We start from the raw sequence: 15284 nt of genomic DNA on the forward strand, positions 1-15284 counted from the left end.
CGCTACAGTGCTTTTAAAATCCTATGGGGACACCCGAATGGATATACGGGTTTATTGACTTTTAAATGCTTCGGAAAATAGTCTGTGTAGCACAGTAATGCGTACATGTGCGCATGAGAAGTATTTATTTGGGAGTCTGACATCACTGAAGGAGTATATGTGAAAGTCACGGACCGCAACTGCATATTAAAAATTGGTGTCAAAATAGTATATCAAGTACTACTTATATATAGTGAACATGTGTACAATTAAATAACATCCATCCATTTTCTATAGCCGCTTACCCTCACGAGGGCCGCAGGCTCGCTGGCGCCTATCTCAGCAGGCTTCGGGCAGGATCCAACAAACCTGTATGTTTTGTACGTCTTTTTACAGATTTGGCAACAATAGTAACAGATATATTAGTGTCTTAATGTTAATTAACCTCAAGAGATAAACATCAAATCAATCAAGGTATAGGGTTAAGGTAATTATAAGCATGCATGTTTATTTGACTTCACTGGCAGTGTAGTCATCTGAATTCCTAGCAGGCAGATTGGGTTCAGTGCCCAGTCAGTGACTATGTGAGTGGAAATTATTTTCTGTCTTTTAGGAGTGTAAAACAAAAACAAAATTTCTACTAAACTAAAAAAAATATTTTTCCATCATTATTGTAGTTTAGTATTATGTACCATCTTTCTATACATAGGTGCTGTGTATCAAGTACAGTGGGACCTCGGTTTACAAGATTAATCTGTTCTGTGGTTGGGATCGTAACGCGAATTCGCTGAATGGCAGGCAATCCAAACCTATGTTAATTAGCTAATGCAATTCAAGCAATTAGAGTTTGAATAAAGCACAAAAATGCATAATAAATATGATATTGAAAGCACTCTCACACGAGATCAAGTCTTTAGGCAGCCATCTTTGTGACCCCGTGCGCCAACCAATAGCAGACAAACATTTTCGTGACCCCATCACGCTGACCAATTGTAGACCAGTATCTTAGGGAATCGAGACATTAAACAATAGCAGACCAGCATTGTAGTGGCACGTTGCAGCGGAGGCAGTTTGACGCCAACAGAAAATAAGAGCACTTACATAAAAACGCCTCAAGAGGGAGGTAAAACAACAAACACAACCAACTCCACAGGTTATGACAGTGGTTGGTGTTAATCGCAAAGCAGGATAAATGCCTTAGAGGTGACGAAAAAAAATCTCAGTATTCCACATTGTAACGTGAAAAAAAAGTAAGCCAGGGACACCGTACGCCGAGGGTCCACTGTACTTGTATTATTTTACTCTTGTTTTATTTTGTTTGTGTGATGACTTTTGGTCAGTGATACTATTTCGTGTAACACTTAGGAATACAGTAATGTAATAGTAACGCTATGAGACCAAATATAAAGATAGTAAGAACAGAAATTACTTTATGGTGCTGTAACGCATCATGATTCAGAAATCTGAGGAGACATCAACAGACACAATACACGTTAGCTCGGGGGCTTATTTTTATTATAAGTTTGTGTAATGATTATCTGACATCTGTGATTGAGACATTCTAAAAAGGCAGTTTAATATCTGGTTGTTAGAGGCCACTGAATAAGAGGATTAATTGGAGGCAGATACCATCATCAGCGGATATTCTCAATTGCTCAACCCCAACTTGTTCCTGCCTTTATAAATCAAATGAACGTGGGAGACTCTTCATTTGCTACGCTTACCATATAATTGTTTTTTTTTGCTATGTAATTCTGATTGTTATAATACATACGCTTCTTTTTAGCTTCCCTTTTGATGTGGAATCCTTTTCTTTTGACGAGACTTTTATTAAAATAATGACGTTAGTTAATTTTTTAAGACTATCTAGATACCAAAAAAATTGAAGGACACAAAGTGTGCATCGGTGATTAAATGTTGACTTCATGCCTAATTCTTTAATTTATAATATTAGTGTCTTGGAGGAAAGAAGCTTGGATCAGTAAACTAGTGCAAGTTATGTTGAAGCTAAAATCAATGGTTTTGGGGTTTTTTTTTTTAGATCTTTGCTCTGCTTCCAATTAATTCTGAAAATCAGTTATGCTCTGTTTTGAATATTTGACTGTTTTAGGGACAGAAATGCAAATGAGATGTGTCATTAAAATTGTTATAAACAAGGTGAGGTATAAATATAAGAAAAATGTGAAAAGAATTGTTTTATGGCCTATTTAATTACCACATAGCTGAATATACACTAGGGATATTTGCTACCCTACTGATAACAGTACCGTTGCCTCGAGTACTTTTGGTACTATTAAAGTAATAACAGATAATCATATTTAAAAAAAAAAAAAAAGGCCTTTCATTTATTTCTGAAAAGTGTTATATTCTCAGTGGTATTTGTAGTCAGTTTCTTTCAGAATTTTTGTTTGTTTTTTGTATAGTCTTCAACCTTGTTTTGTGTTTGTTTTTTTTGTCATCTTCATATTAATTACTTTTATGGAGCCCGCCTTGCTTCCGGCCTCTCTGCATTTGGGTCCACAAATGGGTGGGTCCACAACCTTCCACCACCTCACCCACTAAGCCACAACCAAACAAAAAAAGCAGAGCAATCATTCCGTAAGCGAATTTAAGTTTAAAATAAAACAAAGAGCTCTCTGAATTTAGGACTAATTCTTAGTGAATTAATAAAAGCGCAAAACAAAATTGACTACTCTTAGTCTTAGTCTTTATTCAGTATAAATTTGAAGTGCAAAATAATACCGATTCAACTGTTGATTGTTAAGCCTGACACTTTAAAAGATAAGGCTAAACAATGTGGCTGAAAAATGTGTCACAACATTTTTTTTAATATTCTGCATTGAGTAGGGAAAATAGACCTTGTTCATTCCTTCATCCATTGTTTTAACTTCTAATCCTCACAAGTGTCGCGGGTGTGCTAAAGTCTATACTAGCTGTCTTTGGGCACTAAGCAGGGTATACTCTGAACTGGTTGCCAGCCAATTGCAAGGCATAGAACGACAAACAACCAGTCACACTCACAGACACACCTAAGGAAAAATTAGAGTGTCCAATTTACTACATACCATACATGGTTTTGGAAATGTGAGAGGAAACAAGAGTACTTGGAGAAAACCCACATAGGCACAGGGAGAAAATGCAAACGCCACACAGGAGGGCTATAGAGGTGATGAGAGTGATGGAGACAGTGTGTCATGGCCTTGAGAGGTAACTTATGCCTTTACTGTAGTAAAGTAATATTGGCCAGCAGCTCTGGTTTCTTTCCTTTTGCAGGCCCTGTCGGCAAAACACGATCCGGCTGGATTTGGGAATGGAGTAAGGTGGAAGCAGAGTGAGAGCTTATCTGATACTTTCCAAAAAAAAAAAAAAAAAGTCCCCCACTGCCCCCCACTTCCCAAGACAGGGAGAGAGACCAGTGTAACACTGTAGGCACATTGTCCTTTCGGGTCTGTGGGTGAAGCTCAGGTTTCCTCAATATTTTCCCCCTGATGGATTGCGTTACCTAAAGGGCACCGCAAGCATTAGCGTTACCAGAATTTTCTGATGAACCAAGGATGTCTGCGATGAGCTGAATGAACTCTGAATGTGTCTTGATTCATTCTGTTGTAGTGAATATTCTAATCAGCCTCTCATTTGGCATGTTAACAATGAGCAGGGTTTCTGAAAGCTCAAATGTAGTCGTGCATGCCCCCTGTAAGAGGAAATAGGCAACTGCAGTCTCAAAAACAAGTCAGTCTAATCAGGCAAGGGGCTAGCTTTCCTGCACTGTGAAAAGAGCAAATGATTACAATATCTCTTAATCTTATTAGCATCAAGGGTTCATGCCTCATCAGAAGGAATGATTTGTAGTGGCAGAGACACTCATTGGTTCAGCATATACAGTACTTCAGCAGGACATGATAATATCTGTGTAGTGTGTCGTTCTTACCTGTTATTCTGGTCATTAAATATGGTGTCTAATCAGCTTGCAATTCTTACATCTGTTTCTATGCCACTTTTAACTGTGTGCCTTATTTTCTCTCAAATACTATACGTAGAATACTGAGGGGCACTGTGATGCTCCACGTATGACCGTAATGTCTTTTTTTGTGCTTTTGTCTGTTCTCCAGGTCGTTGAACTGATTTCCAGTGCCATCGGTGATTTAGTTCAAGGGATCTACTACGAGAATTCCAATAACACTGAGGTAAACTACCAGAACAAATGGTTGATTGTTAGCCATTATGACAGGAAATTCAAAATGAGTAAGCAGCCATGGATCCTAAAGGGCATTTAATCCAAAGGCAACAGTTGAAAATACACAATCACAACAAATTCCATTTTGATCGAACCTATACAGATCTGAGCGATACAGTATCTCTCAAAATTCTGGAAATATCTTCACATTGGTAAAATAGTCTGAAATGCATTGGGCTGTCAAGAAATTCAAGCATTAACTCATAATACCCAGAAGTGAACTGAAAGTTTAGTACTGTATGTAGTCAACGAGTCAGCGATTAGAAGTGTAGTTTATAAGGTCTGTCTGAAAAGTATTCAACAAAGCATATTTCACTGATTCAATTACCTGATGCAGGCTGTCACATTGGTGATATCATTTTAAATCAGCAAGGGAAGGTCAACACCCAAATTTTCTTTTTAGTCATACATTAGTTGTCTTGTTCAAACACAGGATTCTGAGTGGCTAAAAATGGCTACTGCCATGGATGGGAAAAAAAAGATGCTTATTTCATATTCCACAAACAATATTAATCAGAATGCCATGTTTAGATTATTGCAAAGATGAGTTTTGGGTTGATGTCCCCTTCAACAGCTAATGTTCATGGGGTCCTTTCCTGTTTAAAAAAAAAAAAAAAAGTTAAATCAAAACTCAAAGTCGTATAGAGACATAAGCACACATTTTTGAACACATTTTAAGAAAATGAGATTACATAGCAGCCTCTCATCAACCTCCCCGTCTTTAATCCCCTCCAATGAAACTTGCCCAGGACGAGCAATGAATATCAGTTGAATGGAGTAACTCCAGCCAAATACTCTAGTGTTTGATTTTTTATGTTGAAGTCATGAATAAAAAGGGAAAACACTGGAGAGTCTTTTGTTTGAATTACTAAGGGGACTTCAAGAATAAACAACAAACACAAACTCTTCAGTGTATTCTTGTTTTAAAAACAGTGCTACGGCCCATGCTGGGAAAATCTATTTTGGACTGTTTTCATTTCATTTCATTCGGTTCAATTTAATTTTTCAATTTAATTTCAATTTAATTTCAATTCAATTTTTGTGTGTGTATATATGTGTATATATATATGTGTATATATATATATATATGTGTATATATATATATATATATATATATATATATATATATATATATATATATATATATATATATATATATATATATATATATATATGTGTGTGTGTGTGTGTAATGCAGCAGACCTGGTTTGCCAAAAAGGAAAACAAATTTTCATTCATAGATTTTTTTTTCACTTCTAACAGAGAAGTTGTTGATGTGATTAGCATTTTGATAGAATCATTCATGTTTGAGGGAAGCAGACAGAAATGAGTTTTGTGAAGCAATTGTTGATAGGTTGATGTGTTATTTATTGAATGTGTACGTTTTCACATTCACATTGTTACGGACCAACAAAAAGACCAATATAATCGCTCGGTAGGTATAAAATGTTCTGAAATAACAAGACCATGCTGTTCAAATCCCAGAAATTTGTGAAATGAAAAATGTGACCAAGATAATCCTCTCAAAACTTTTTCCAACATTATTTGGACCTACCAACCTGTGCAATTCAGTTGACAAAAGGTGCAAAGAACTTCCACATCATCAGAAAGGAAGGGCACAAGAGAACAGTTTGAATGAACACAGTGAAAACTATCATCATTTTTTTGAGGATATTTGACATAAGAAATGTTATGTCAACTGTGAGAGATGCTGACAATGTTGGACTGGTCAACACTGGTCCAGAGGGACTCTGGAGGTGTTGGAAGAAAAAAAGCTCGACATCTATGGCATCTGCCTGTTTTTGCAGGAGAATAATCTCATCACTGATTTCACCACGACAGCATGGGAGGAGCAAACATTTTTGTCTGACGGAGCGCTGCTGGCCAAGAGTTGCCAAGCCGCCATGGAGCTGGCACAACATGATAAGAAATCCCAAAGACTGGCCTACATGTATGGCAAACACTTGTCGTTAGGCCACAAGGTAAATAAATCTTATGACGTACTCTAGTATTTTTACACTTAGTTGCTATGTAGATTTTATGGGAGTTAATGTGTGTTACACACTCTTCATTTGTCATTAAAGATTGTTTAAAGAATGTTAAAGTATTTGAACAATGTTTGTAAGCTGCTCTTGCCAAAGTTAAGCGTAAATGGCAAAATTTAGATTACATGGACAAAAATGTTGAATTTGAGATTTCTGAAGGAGGTTCTCCCCTTTTAGGAAAGCAAATTTTCCAAGCCCCCCATTGCAAATGTTTGCAGAAACAAAAAAAACAAAAACAAAAAAAAAATCATTTAAGCCAAACAAGTGCCGTTTTTATTCACCAACACATTCAACTTGACAACAAGTATTTTTGTGACATTTACAAAATAAAAATTGCAAATTGCACACCTCCTTAAAACAAACTGGCTCAAATTCCCCAGAAATAGGTTGCAGCCAAATATTTAGTGACTAAATAATCAAGCTCTTTGATGATGACGTGGATTACATGGGTCTATTTGACAAACTTAAAAAATATTACATTCTTATACATTTCTTAAACTGGTTGAATCGATTACTTTATTGAAGAGTCTTGAATACATTGTACCACATACTGTATATCATTTTTCATTAATAACCTAATTTATTTCATGGACCCCTGCAGTCGGGCCAGGGACCTCTGGTGGTCCTCAGACCCAACTTTGAAAACCACTGCCTTAAGGTCTTTATTTACATTTCCCAGCAGCCAAAGGGTTAACATTTTAATCAAGGTGTATGAAAATATGGGATTAGTAGTTTTTATTCGACTTAGCTAGGTAGCTAGCGCATCCCGCTAAAACTGTCAACCCGTAAGCTGGAGACCCTTGTCTGAAACGACATTTCTTTATGCACAGTAAAACTCCTCGACAACGAAACCTGCATGTGCAAAAAAAAAAAATCACCCCAATTAAAGACTGGCTGATTGACTAGTGTCCTGGAAATTCCTGTAGCTCTCAGAAATGCCAAATGTGAGGCCAAAGATAAGTGCTTTTATCTGTTATTTGCTTTATTTATATTACAATGTCCACTTTTAATTTTCAACATTAGCATTTTGTGAAGGTGTATGACACTCTAAAAGAAAAGGAAACTTAATACATAATGTATGATTGACATTTGAAGTAGAGTAGCAAAGGAAATGCATGTCTCAACTTTTTTGATTGTGTATTTACTTATGTATTTACATGTATTTAGTCTTATTTTGGGTCAAATCTTGAGTAAGGATGATCCACTGTAATTTGCATAGATCCCATCTACAGTGGTGCACATTTAAAGTAGATTCTTTCCTGCTGTGGCTGCAGGGGAACCCAGCATGGGTTCACTTTTAAGAGCCATTTTCATCTTGCAAGCTGTGTTAGTTACAGGGTTGTTCATCATGCTCACCTCAAGTAGGGTCACCTGGAGCGTAACCAGGCATGACTCACGTTTCCTTTATTGCGTTTGTTAAATTGGTGTGCTTGGCTTCCCGCAGCTAAACTCTGACCTGCAGCCATTTGTGAAGAGCAACGTGGGAGAGCAGGTGTCTTTCAGTTTTAGCGCCGCCCCTGTGGTTTTTCATCGTCACATTGTTGGCCCCGAGCGATGGCAGCAACAACTGCAGCAGGTGATGTGTGACTGTGGCATCAGTGCGGCAACCAACTAATATTCCATTTTGTTTTCTTTTCTTTTCATCATGCTGCAAGCTTCAGTCATCACAAAGTTTTAACTTGAATTTTTCTTCATTAGGCAAAAACAATGACAAATCAACTGGATTATTCCAAGGTAGGAACTCTTGTTTTGCGTATTCTCAATTGCCTTTTCATAAGCTAAAGACACTAAATAGCTCTGAGATGCCATTTCACTGCAATTTATATCAATGTTAACTTCCTTAGTCAAGGTGTGAAAGATGGGGACTCGAGAGGTGGAAGCTGATTGAGATGCTTGGGAGGAGAGTGCTATGCAGTGGTTATTTAGTCCTGTTTGAAACCAGAGCAGGACAGATTAGTTACCAAAGCCTATTTGCGGAGGAGACATGATGCTTGAAGACACTGGCATTGTGGGTGAATCTCCTTTAGCTGGAAAGGACACACAGTGAGAAGTTTGCATGCAAAGAGAAGTTCATATGACATAACAAATTCTTTACGGGCGCAATTCTTAGCTAGCCTAATGGAAAAGCATGACCTTGGTGGGAAAGCACTCCCAAAAGGTGAATACTATTGAAATGTCACCTGTGGGTTAACCCGGTCGCTGTGAAAAGTGCTCCCACTACATTGTCTATTTATACTAGCTTCACCAGGTTAAGAGCAGAGCAAAGGATGTTATAGTATGCACCGTCCTGCTCTTCCTTATAGCAGAAATAGAAATAAAAATGGAATTTGAAATGTTTGTGAATATATGGTTGGATTTCTGAAGTGCCTGCCAACCAGCCAAGTAAAACTTTTACCGTATTTTTCCGTGTACAAGTTGACCTCGTGTATGAGTCCACCCCCACACCCCCTCCCCCCCAAACTTTTTTTTTTTTTACCTCATTCTGGGTAAATTTCACAAAAACGTGAGTATAAGTTTACCCCTGACTTTAGTTGTTACACATATCATGGCTGTCCAATTAAACCACATGGTGTGTGTTTTTAAAATTACAAAATTACACTACTTTTAGACTCATTTCTTCACCGTATATCGAATAACATACTGTTACGGATATGGGGTTGGGTGGGGCGCAAACGAGACAAATACGAGGCAATGTGCATGCGCGTGGACGCAAATGCTGAAACTAATGTTCCAACAATAAAAAGATTTTGTTTCAATGCTGTATTTTTTTATTTATTTTTTTGACACAGTTGAATGCAAATTCATCTAAAAGCCCTCAAAGTCATCATCACGATCTGACACGCCAAATAGCTCCTCCCATTTAAATCCCAGACATCCTCTCCTTCCTGTCCGTCATTTGTGCAAACATCCTCATTACCCTTCCATGGGTAGTTATCTTCGACCTGTCCATTTTGTTTAAAATGGAGGTCTTCGGAGATGATATGCTGATCATCTTATTTGGGATGTTCTTTACCCAAGTGACGACTGTTGTGAGATCAGAGCGTGGAAGGTTGCCCTTTGCTGGTTCTCCCCCCACCTGCCAACATCCATGCCAGCTTGTTTAAGCACACATCCAAGGGCTGAAGGAGACAAGTCAAGCCATCTTTTCCTTTTCATATTGCGTCAAAATTATCCATACAGCCTTGTTTTTGACGGCAAAGAGGCAATAAGGCGGCGCTTGACAAAAGTGAAAATATGCTAAAATGAACGCATAGTATATCAAATTAGGTATGACATATTGCTTGTTTCACATTCAAATTAATGTTATTCAAACACGGATATTTGGAAAAAATTGGTCTGTTTTAAATTATGCAGGTATAAGTCAAACTCCAATTGTACATGTAGAAATACAGTAAAGTGTCTGCTTTTTTAAGAGAGAGGAATCATACATAATAAGATATAATACTACCTAGTATGGGAAGTTTCTACCCGAACATGCATAATACTGGCATTAGATATAAATATAAAAATTGTATGCCAAATTGGATACGATTTGTAAAACTTGAGACAAACTATGGTGGTAGATTTGGTGTATACTGCATCTGAAACGGCAGGTGTAAATTTGCACTCCTGTGCCTAGTGATGATTGTGGCGAGGAGGAGGCCGAGGCAGTTGACAAGTGATAGCCCTTACAACATTAGTACAGTAGTTCATTAGGTCACATAAGTCCCAGGTAGATCAAGGGAGGTTAGCTGTTGGAAAAATGGGTCTTTCGGCACCCAGATCTCGATAGATTGTCTATTGAACAATGCAGTGCTGATTTGTAGACTATCACAAGAAAGGCTCTTGCTATATCACGAATGGAGAAACTTGTTTACTTCTACATTTCCTGACACCTGCGTCCTTTCAGCGGAAACAGTGCGAGCCTTGAAAGCAGTTCTTCAAGTGTGCTGTCTTTAATATTAAATGCTTATTGCAAGAGTGGGCAAATACAATGCCCACCCATTCAGGACAAGATAAGTCGAGGGCAGCATTTTATACAGTTATGGGCTTCCTCAAAACGGTCTAAGCAATAGATTTATTTTCTGTAATCCTTTTCCTTCCGCCGACACTTCGCATCCCATCACTTCTACACTTGCTGTGCTCTCCCAAATTTTCCAAAGTGAATACCATCACACACCTGAAGTGCAAATGCTTCACTTCATTAAGGTAGACTGTGAGTCTTCTTAAATCAATTGATGAAGAATTGACGCTATTTTACAACAAGTGTTAATTCACAACATTGCAGGCGTGAGTTTTGCAAGCAATACCCTATGATGGTAGAATGAGAAAGGGATATCTTCTAAATTGATAATGTGCCAGAGTGAGGCTGAGCTCTTTTATGAAGAAGAAAAAGATGAACAGCCCACGGTGCTTATCACCTCTAGAATACATGAGGTGAAACACCCCCAGCGAAAAGAAGTGCCTCAACAACAACAGCGGGCATAGAGACATTTGATCACTCCATGTATGAAGGAGGTTGTTCAGGGCTGATTAAACTTAGATTGTACTATACCTGCATGTTCCTCAAGTTTTGTGTACATTTCTTTTTACCATTTGAATTATCTCCAATAAAATGAAGTCACAAAAATATATGTGATGCCTTCTCCCCAAATCAGACTTAAACACTGAAAATTTGAGATAGACATTCTAATTCTTGATTCTCTTTAAAATTATATGTAATACATAGAGGAAGCAGTGGCGGGCCGTGACTTTCACATGTACACCTTCTGTGATGTCAGACTCTCAAATAAATAGCCCTCATAAGCACACGTACGCATTACCAGGCTACACAGGCTATTTTCCAGAGCTTTTAAATGTCAGTAAACCCGCATCAGCCATTAAAACTTGCCATTATATGTGATGCTGTCAAAACCTAAAAAAAATTAATAATTCCAAATAAATATCCACAAAATTTTATGGAGTCCAAATTACAAATCACAATTTAATATAATAAGAGCATCATTTTATTTATTTACTCTTAATTGAATATGAATGAAATGAAATAACACAAACATTAAAAATGATACAATAAATAAAGAAAAGGCTTGCACTCACCAAAACAAACGGCGGTCACAATCACTCAGTCTTTTCAATACCTTTTTCATGACCTCTTCATGTTCAATCTTTCTCTTGGCACTGAGATATACAGTATATCCACTCGGGTGTTCCCCAAAAGTTTTTAAAAGCACCGTAGCGCATTAAGGAGCTCTCTTAACCTCCGAACTGAGATGTACAATACTGTAAATCCACTCAGGTGTCCCAAGAAGTTTTTTAAAAGCACCGTAGCGCGTGTGTCCCGCCGTGCTTTGGTGTCTCGTTGCTGCCTTAGGTAAACAATTGAAGTTTGCAAATCCAGTGTAGCTCTAAACACCAAATTGATCCTTTGCAAATAAAAGGCACTCCCAGCAGAACTATTTGCTAGGGTTAGCTGACTCCCCTGGTAGCCCAGTCAGAAATATGGCCAAGTCAGGACAGGGTTAGCTAATAGCTACGCTACACCAAAGCTTGTTGCCAAGCTAACACTGCGTAGCTTGCTTCTTGAGCATTGCACCGCCTTTCTGCAGTGAGCATCCACTCACATCACGGTCAACGTAAGGCCTCTAGATGGCAATCTTACGACTCAATTTGCCATTACAGTTGTCTATTAGGTTATACTGGCCGCTCACATATCCATCTGCACTTAAGTAGAAGTCTGCGCCGTGTTGATGCAAACGCCCTGGCTTCTGGCTAAGGCAGATTACATACACCCTAGCGACATGTGTGTGTGTGTGTGTGTGTGTGTGTGTGTGTGTGTGTATATATATATATATATATATATATATATATATAGAGAGAGAGAGAGAGAGAGAGAGAGAGAGAGAGAGAGAGAGAGAGAGAGAGCTAGAGATATATAGATAGATATATATATATATATATATAGAGAGAGATATAGATATATGTATATTATATAAAACATATATATATATATATATATATATATATATATATATATATATATATATATATATATATATATATATGAATATAGATATATATATATATATATGAATATAGATATGTACATATGTATATAACACATGTAACCACATATAACTTTCTATTTGTATAAATATATAGAGAAATTCTCTACAATACATACATACACATACATAGTGGAAGGCAATCCCCACAAACAAATACAAAATGTATTCTGTGCTGTTCATACAAAAATGCATGTTTGTGTTGAGAAACTTTTATCCTTTAAAAATTACTCAACTTTTCTCTGTTACGTGTTCAAAGTTCAGTTGCAAAACAATGATGTGTGTTTTGTTCTTTCGACAGCTTTTGGCAGCAGTTAAGTCAGAGAAAGGCCTGAGCTTGGCGGTCAACTTATGCTGTTACCATGGCAACAGGGCTCTGGAGGCCATCCAGGCTTTCCCCTCATCTGAAGCACGATCCGCCTTGGAAAACATTGCCTCTGCCATCACAAAATTTTGAACTGGAGTCACAGAAATACTCACACACACAGACACAAAAGAAAAAAAAACAAAACAGGTGCTCCCTCACGGACTTCTGATCTAAACTATGGATGTGCTGCAACAGCATAGATGAAACAAGAATAAAAATATTTTAGCATCATGAATTGAACCTATTTTTTTATGCCATGGTTATCAGCGCAAACTGGGATTGGAAGTTGCAAATTTATATTCATAAAAATTGAAATTGAATATCAAGGAAGAGTCAATTTATTTAAATAATTTGTTGTCTTCAACAACAAATTATGAACTGATCTATGTCAAAGGATGATTGTCCATCAATTTGTCTTGAAGGTGTCATCAACGCAAAGGAAGCCCAACAAGGTGCTGTGGGCATATTACTGCATTCTGTGTTCAAGATCATTTTTCTCTAATTATATGAAATAATAAATTGTTCTTGTCTTTTTCTCACAATCATTAAAACAAACAAATACGAGGCTCAAAATATTTCATTTTGTGCATAGTGAATTCATATACAAGTCGCACTTTTTTAAACAAATTATTGGAAGGAATGTATATATTCAATTTGACAACGAGTATATTTGTTACTTTTCAGCTATACTGAATTTTACAAAACAAATGCTGCAAATTGCACATTTCCTCATCACAATTTTCCTCAGACAGGTTGCTGACATATTTAATGACTAAATATTCAAGCTCTTTGATGATGTTCTGGATTACGTCGGTCTATTTGACAAATTTCTAAATTATTACATTTTTAAAAATATATTAAACTGGTTGACTTGATTGCTTTATTGACGAGTCATGATTTCATTCACAATGTAATATAAAATAAAATGACATTAACAAAGATATATTTTTTCATTAATAACCAAAATATTTTCATAATTCATCATAATAATTTCAAAAGTTTATCATTTAACAGTTACAGATTTGTGCCTTGTTTGGCTTCGTCTTTGTTTTTAGGCGCCGCCTCTGGCCGCTCTTGATAGTGCATTTTGTTGGAGCAATTGTTGTTGGTGCACACGCCTTGTCCCTTCACTTTGTGAGATCTGGCCCACAAGTCTTTGTGAGTTGAGGTTTCTCCTTTGGAATGTTGTCATTTCTGCTAATATGCTGAAAATTAGTTGTTTGTTGGTCCAACTTGTGACTGTATAAATAACATGCTAGGTAATGTTAGTTTTTTATTTTCAGCATGTTATATAGTGTTCCCTTGCATGCCTTTCGCTCGTTAGCATTTTCGTTGCTAGGTTTCCCTTTTGGTAAATGTTAGCATTTGCAAATGTTTTTCATTGATAACCATACTCGTTTGCATCTAATTAAAGTTTTGTATTGAAAGGAATATCGTTTGGATTTCAGTTTAATCTACGCAATTTGTGTACATTTAGTAACATCTATATTCTTTGTATATGGGACTTAACTGAGTTATGTTTGGTGTATTTCCTTTCATTACAGTTTTGCAATATAAATGAGTGACAGCTGCACTACTAACAACTAAATTAAAGAAGAGTCACGCTCATTTGCTGTTCGCTGTATTTCTACCTGAATATAAGCCATTAGAACATCTAGGAAGGACAGAACATTGGGTTGTATGGGTTAATATCCTTTTAAAAATGTAATAATTTTTAAATTTGTCAAAATGCGTTTTGTATCTACAATTGTTTGCTAATGAGGCGATGAGGCCAGCAAAGAAAAAGTGACATTTTATTTTATAAAGTTGTTTTTTTGGAGTAAATAATCGTCAGCAATCTGTTTGGAGGAAATTGACCAGCTTTGTCATATGGAGGCATGCAATTTACAATGTTTATATTCTGAATTTCGGTATGGCTGAAAAGTAACAAATATACTTGTCAAATTGAATATGTTAATATATGTTTATTGAATATGTATACGCCGGCGGTTCGGAGGTAGAGTAGTCTGTGGGTTTGATCCCCCAACCATCAAGACCATGTCGAAGTGCCCTTGAGCAAGACAGTGAACTCCCACTTGCTCCTGATGCTGCGCCATCAGTAGGTAAATGATTCGTAAGTGTTAGCGCTTTGAGTACCCAAGGAGGAAAAGCGCCATGAGTTTGCCATGATATAAGAGGGAAATGGCATGTGCACAGCTGAAGAATAAAGTGATCCATGTCACTTTGTTGCATGTGTGATGTGATCCATGTCAAATCAGGGGCGGGCAAAGGTCACCTAGCCCTCTGCTTGCCCCAGCCAGCCCGAACATTGAAGCTCTGCCAAGCAGTAATTATTAATGAAGAGACTTGAGCAAATGGACAGGAAATGCAGAGCTATTGATTGGGCTTGGGTGCCCTGCTCCGAGCCACGAGAGCTGGCGCCAGCCTGGTAGCCTGTGGTTTGCCTGGGCTGCTGCCTGCAAGGTGGGGCAGCTGAGGTGTGAAACACCTGCTGAACAAAGCTCAGAAAGTCACATGACATCACAGAGCTTCTCGTAGTTTAGAATGTGGACATCGGTCAAGATTGTGGTTTTGTCCGGTTTCCTAGCCTTAACGTTGTCCACAATAAATTCGACAAC

The 15284-nt window shown here is 37.4% G+C and overlaps 1 protein-coding gene across 2 annotated transcripts in view; it reads left to right on the top strand.

The window, feature by feature from the left end:
* pdss2 (prenyl (decaprenyl) diphosphate synthase, subunit 2) overlaps positions 1-14274 on the top strand; it is a 39213-nt gene extending 24939 nt beyond the window's left edge. For both annotated transcript variants that reach the window (XM_088433054.1, XM_088433053.1), the window contains 5 exons: positions 4089-4163; positions 6022-6195; positions 7703-7834; positions 7957-7992; positions 12601-14274. In XM_088433054.1, coding sequence (XP_088289180.1) covers positions 4089-4163; positions 6022-6195; positions 7703-7834; positions 7957-7992; positions 12601-12756 — 573 coding nt within the window. In that variant the 3' untranslated portion in view covers positions 12757-14274. The remainder of the gene's footprint in view (positions 1-4088; positions 4164-6021; positions 6196-7702; positions 7835-7956; positions 7993-12600) is intronic.
* The last annotated feature ends 1010 nt before the right edge of the window (positions 14275-15284 follow it).

The sequence above is a fragment of the Hippichthys cyanospilos genome, chromosome 14, assembly GCF_059441005.1.
Source record: "Hippichthys cyanospilos isolate Australia breed blue-spotted pipefish chromosome 14, RoL_Hcya_1.0, whole genome shotgun sequence".
NCBI lineage: Eukaryota > Metazoa > Chordata > Actinopteri > Syngnathiformes > Syngnathidae > Hippichthys > Hippichthys cyanospilos.